Below are 5,914 nucleotides of genomic sequence, written 5' to 3' on the forward strand. Positions count from 1 at the left end.
TGTGTTGTGACAGTATGTGTTAAGGTTAATGCACTACCTGGCCCAGTGGCAATGAGTTCCTTTGACAGAGTAAAGCAAGGACTACAACCTGCACTTGTGATTAATACACTTGTAATAGATGTTGCTGTATTGATATGAAAAATGCTGAGGATATTCCTTTAAATAAAGTTTAGTTAGCGGGGATACTTCGACTCGGGACAGGATATGTGTGAGCATCACTTTTCCAAGTCTTGCCACAAATTCTCAGTTGGATATTCTGTCAGACCCTTTGCTTTAAGCCATTCCACCGACGAAAGGGAACTTCCTCCCCAGTCAAGTCTATTACTTGTATCCATATTCACATCAGCTCTGACCACTTCCCCAGTCTTGGCTAAAGATAAGCATTGCTGCAGCATCAAGCCGCTACAGCAATGTTTCACAACGGGGATGATGTTTATTCAGGGTGATTTCAATTTGCTCTCATCTTGCTGATGCAGACGAACGCTCTCCTTGGCCGGCCTGTCCATGTCTGGGTGAGCTGGCAGCAGTTCCACCTTCCATCATCAGAGGATGGATCCATGAGTTCTTCAAAGCTTAAGAAGCTTTCATGGTTTACTGCAGCTTCTACATATCTCAACTTTCCTGCCTGGCCTCTATCTGAGGTGTTCACAAATGTTTTCAAACAGCTAAATATTCAGACTTAAGACCAAGTGGATTGTTTAATAGTTGACTTCTGAAAGTAAATTGTAGTGTATATATATATATATATATATATATTTTGTATTATACCAGAGGAAAGAACACTTATAGAAATTCCCACTGCATTTTGGTAGATGGTCCAAAGCGTATAAAGTCAACTCATAATTGTGCATTTACTCTGAAGCCAAGTCATGAAGTCATGCAAATCCTTTGTCTGAGGTTCCATAAAAACATGACGATAGAATCGAGCAAATGTACCTTTTTAAAAATTATGCCGTTTAATCTTGTTTGAAGGAAAAACTAAACGGATCCAAGTTAATATTTTGTTTCAAAAATCTCAGTTACTTTCGGGTTTGCAATCATGATGCATTAGTTTTTTGTAGGCATTTCGTCAGAGCTTGTATTCAAAGTGTTTCGTCAAAAACAGCAGCCGATATGAAGAATCTTAGCTTATTTTATTAAAATATGGCATTCAAGCTGCTGTTTTATTATTACTACTTCTCTGTGGTTTACAGGTTTTTCTTTCAGTTTTGTCTTTAGAGGCATTTTCCAGATGAGCTCGGTTAAAGTTTCAGAGGCCACATCTGAATGTTCCCGTCTCGATTAAAGTTTCTTGATAGTCAGAGAAAATCAGTAAAAAATTAATCTAAATTGAAATCCCATTTAGTAACATTGTTTTTATTAATCTTGTAACAAATACACAGTAAAACCTGTTGACAGTAAAGAGAATTATTGTGCATTTATACCACTTAGAAGTGGAACAATCTCTGCACATTTACTAAATGTATTCAAAGCATATTTACATAAAAAAAAAGAACAAATCTGCTCCAAGTAGGACCAGTTACTTATGTCTATGGATTAGCAAACTTTTTTTTTTACAAGAAACCAAGGCTAAGGTCATATCAGCATCAAGCACAATTAGTTAATCTGTTTATTTGAATGATACTTTATATGTGCAGTCTCTTTACTTGGCATTACTTGCTGTGATACGAGGGCAAATTTGACAAATTCGCCTCAAATCTCCTAAATATGTAGACTTTCTGACCAAACAACCCTCTATCTTTTAAAATAAACCACCCACAATGTAAAAAAAATAAAATAATAAAATGTGCTAATGTATTGTGCAGTACAGCAACAGGACTGTAAACCTAAAAGGTTCCTCCGTGAATCATTTGTTCACGTTCCATGGAGGCGTTTTGGCTCATAACACTGTAATAAAAACACAGTAAAACAATAGGGTTCACACTTGTAATCCAATTCTCAGGGAGCCATTTTGTTTAAGGTGCTGATCAAACATCAAGGCTGGGCTGGGCTCATACAGGCGAACGCGGAGTGAATTCGCACATGGAGCCTGTTCTCAAAGTCATAGCCGGCGTAATCCTCCTGTATAAAAAGATCCAGAAAGAGTCCATGAATAAATTCTCCCTTCATCTTCATGGCTTGAACCTTTACCGAGGTTCTGCATCGACACAAACAGATCATTGCCCCCGCCGGTCAATCAGCTAAAAGCAGATTCATTAAAAATAGAGGGATCCAGGAATCTGACTCCATTTGTGTTCAGTTTAGATGTTGGTGCATCAATTTTATCACATAGTTATTTTATAGCTAAAGGGACTGAGAGATCTGTGCTCAGTCAATGTTAGCTGCTAATACAAGAACACAGTCAATGGAGCTGCAGGAGGTAGAACACCAGATGGATGAACTGCACCAAGGTCTGAGCAAGCAATTAAAGTCATTTGTCATACAGGATGGTAAGAGGGGACAGATATTCTCAGGGCACATATCATAAATTTAGAATAAAGTATTACTTCAAGATAAAAAAAAAATAATAATAAGGAAGAACTTTTGGGGGTTTTTTTGCTAACTCATTTAAGATTAAAGTCGAAATGAGTGTAGAAAAAAAAAAAACAGATCAGAAATCTAGTTGAAACATTGAGAATAATGTTACATTGTTTGGATTCAAGTGTAGCTATTAAACCAAGCCACATAAGCACTAGTGAGAGGATCTGAACTAGACGCACTTCCCCATTTCACAAGGAAAATGAGGAAGTAACAACATACTTTAGAAATGTTCTTAGTAAATATGCATCCCCCTTACATCCGGACAAGAGCATTTATTTTGGTTGAACAGGGTGATGAAAACCTAAGAATAGCTTCAATCAGCTGCAGATCACTGGCAAACAGCCAGCAGTTGCACTTGCTTGTTCATTTGTTCTCTATGCACTAGGGGACAAATGAACAAATATATATATTTTTTTATTTGCTCAAAAAGTATATAGATAGTCACATTTTTTGAGCAAAATTATTTGTACAATAAATTTGCTTCCCACTAATTTGCTATATGAGCCAAACCATTCCAATGTTCAGGGACAATGTGACACATTGTTTTAATTCAACACCTGATCACTAAACCTGACACCAACTTCAACTCGAGTAGTGCAAACGCAGTCCTGCTTCTTTACAGGTTTATCTGCTTCTTATGTTTCTAAGAAGCAAATCCTAAGAATTTCTTTTTAGTTTATTTTTACAAACTGTTTCTCCAGTCAATTATTGAGCTCACTGGAATATGAGAGTCAGATTACTTTAACTCCAAAGACTTTTTGAGCACATGAGAACAACTGGACTGCATGAAACTAAAAAATTCACAAAGCAAAAGACAAGAAGTCAAAACAATGAATCCTTCGAGTACCTTAGCCTGAAGCAACAGCATTCGGCCCTTCTCTGCAGTCTGTGGGGGGAGGCAAAATAAAAAATTTATATCATGTGACTTTGAGTGAGTTGAGAGAGAAGACCTCACTCCATAACACACAACCAATCATACACAGAATCTATACCTCTGGGGAATTTAGCAGGACACAGGCCAGTTCATAGCAGGAGTAGGGCTGCACGTAGGAGTTGCACTGACGTCCAACCTCGTCGCTCGCAGCCAGACGGAAATACTGTTGGGACACGATTGTAATTTAATGCAGGAAAGAAAACAAGGTTTGCTAATCACCACAATATCCGTTTATAGTGCGTACTTATGAGTGCATGGATTAATTAAAACTCTGTTCAAGGAGCTATTAAGTGAAGTGAAGCATGCTGGGAATCAGGAAAACATTGCATTATTAACCACGCATATACCTGCACAGCATCTTTAGTATTGAGGAGACATCTGCTAATGGCCCCAAGAAGCAGGTTTTTCAGGTCGGTGCATGACGCATCTTCAATCCCCTGCAAAACTACGACAAAAACGATCACTGTGCCTCTGCTGCAAAACGCAACAGCAACCGGAAGACAGTGCGAGAGGCGGGAGCCCCTAAACCAGGCGCCATATTTTACAGCGCTTACCATGAGTCATTGTCTGCAGCTTGGCAGAGGAGCAGTTAGGCAGGGCTTTCCACAGATAGAGAATCTCAATCACAGACAAGATGCAGAGCTCTTTGGACAGACCTGGGCTCCGTAGCTTCTCAGCCTGAGGCGAAATGGGAATATTTATGAGTCAGTGATTTTTATTGCAGTTCAGGAAACGCAAAAAGAAAAGAAAACGAGCCAGATAAATGCTCACCCTCTTCAAGGAAAACACCTCTATCTGATTATTCTTGCGTTTGAAAAGTTTTTGAACATCTTTAAAGGTCACAACAGCACCCTCCAGATCACCGGTGGCTCCTTGGCATACTACAAAACATGGCAGATACGGTTAGAGGCAACGACAACAAAAAAATACTTATTCCTTCAATGCCATGTTACAAACATAAATAATATACGTGTTTTGTGGTAAAGTAATGGAAGATTGTGAAAAGGAAGGAATATAATACATGGTTTTCAATATGTATTTTATTTCAACAAATAAAAATTCATAAGCTGTGGTGAGTAAAGGGAAACCATGGTAGTGGCAGCATCATGGTGAGGGGGAGAGGGCATTTCTTTATGTGCAGACTAGCTAAATAGAGTAGTTCAGAAGATGGACGAAGCCAAATACAAACCGATCCCGATCCTGGGAGAAAACCATAGATGCCCAGTCAAAGCCCAAACAAGAATCCAATTGAAAATCTCATCTACAATATCAAAACTGATGCTTTCTGCAATCTCACTGAGTTTGAGCCTTTTTCCAAAAAAAAGAAAAAAAAAAAAAGAAATGAGAATTTCTCTCTGCAGACAAATGCTGAAAGACTTTGAAATTATAATTGCAGCAACATGTGGTCCTATGAAGCCTCGACTCCAGGGAGCGGTCTGAATACAAACGTCTGCCACATTTTTCCGATTTTCATTTCTAAATTTAAAAACCAGGTCTGCATTACCTCCTGTTAAATAGGCGTAGTAGCACTGCGACCAGCGAGACTCCGCCTTCAGTCGCTCAAACGCCCTGTAGGCTTCGGTGTAGTTCAGTTCAATCATGCTGCACCAGCCTGAAACATTCACCCAGAAGAATTTAGAGATTACGACAGACTAGCGCAGAACATGGAGGCTAAAAACCCGGGGAGGAAAACTATTACCTATTTCGTATAAACACACATGTTGAATCTCCCTCTGGTCCAAAGCCAGGTCTAAGGCTTCGTTGAAGCAAGTCAAGGCACTATTGATCTGGCACTGGAAAGAAAACAAAGTCATTTCATAGTGTGAGCAATAGTGAGGCCTCCCAAATCAGAAGAGATTTACAGGTAGAAAGCAAATTTATTGTTTCGTTTCTGTGTGTCTTTACCTCGAGGCGTTGAACTCTTCCTTTAAAAAATATGAAGAGAGAGGAGTTTGGATATGTGGCCTCCCTTTGTTTAAGTATGCATTTTGCCTCCATTAGGCCTGCTTGTGTGTCTGAGCCATCTAGAGCAAAGAAGGGCTGCACCACCGTGTGGTACCACAGCAGAGCCAGGCTGCAAGGAGAGCAGAGAGTCACAACTTAACTTTTCTGTATTTGTCATTTTGATGATGTCAACTCGCTAAACTGCAACTGATTAAGATTAATTTTATTTGACTCAGGCTGGGAAAACTCAAAATATACATTAGTGGATGTTTATTACGAACAACCTTATTCTGTAACTTGGGAGATCATACTCATGACTTTAATAATAATTAGAAAAAAAAATGAAGAAACTGAAATTAAGAAATGATTCAATAATATGGCATGACTTGGAAAGTAATACCGCAGAACTTGAGTCAGCTGTTTTCTTTCCTTTGTCAACTCATTTTGCTTTCATTTCTTCGTTTAGGAATTTCCATCAAAATTCAATACTTCAGTTCTTCTTTTTTTTTTTTTTTT

At 38.7% G+C, this 5,914-nt stretch overlaps 1 protein-coding gene across 3 annotated transcripts in view; it reads right to left on the reverse strand.

Moving 5' to 3' along the window:
• Window positions 1-1,335: 1,335 nt before the first annotated feature.
• The window catches only part of LOC106958034 (tetratricopeptide repeat protein 39C), an 11,652-nt gene continuing 7,073 nt past the window's right edge, over window positions 1,336-5,914 (reverse strand). For 2 of the 3 annotated variants that reach the window (XM_015049729.1, XM_015049728.1), the window contains exons 6-14: window positions 5,360-5,528; window positions 5,154-5,247; window positions 4,959-5,066; window positions 4,226-4,335; window positions 4,009-4,132; window positions 3,802-3,899; window positions 3,513-3,617; window positions 3,368-3,406; window positions 1,336-2,061 (exon numbers count right to left, since the gene is read on the reverse strand). In XM_015049729.1, the coding sequence (XP_014905215.1) occupies window positions 1,975-2,061; window positions 3,368-3,406; window positions 3,513-3,617; window positions 3,802-3,899; window positions 4,009-4,132; window positions 4,226-4,335; window positions 4,959-5,066; window positions 5,154-5,247; window positions 5,360-5,528 (934 nt within the window). In that variant the 3' untranslated portion in view covers window positions 1,336-1,974. Of the gene's footprint in view, window positions 2,062-2,528; window positions 3,407-3,512; window positions 3,618-3,801; window positions 3,900-4,008; window positions 4,133-4,225; window positions 4,336-4,958; window positions 5,067-5,153; window positions 5,248-5,359; window positions 5,529-5,914 lie in introns of those variants that run through there. The other variant, XM_015049727.1, reaches the window with a different exon arrangement.

Source organism: Poecilia latipinna, unplaced genomic scaffold, assembly GCF_001443285.1.
Source record: "Poecilia latipinna isolate Pla-1442-1.1 unplaced genomic scaffold, P_latipinna-1.0 Scaffold957, whole genome shotgun sequence".
NCBI lineage: Eukaryota > Metazoa > Chordata > Actinopteri > Cyprinodontiformes > Poeciliidae > Poecilia > Poecilia latipinna.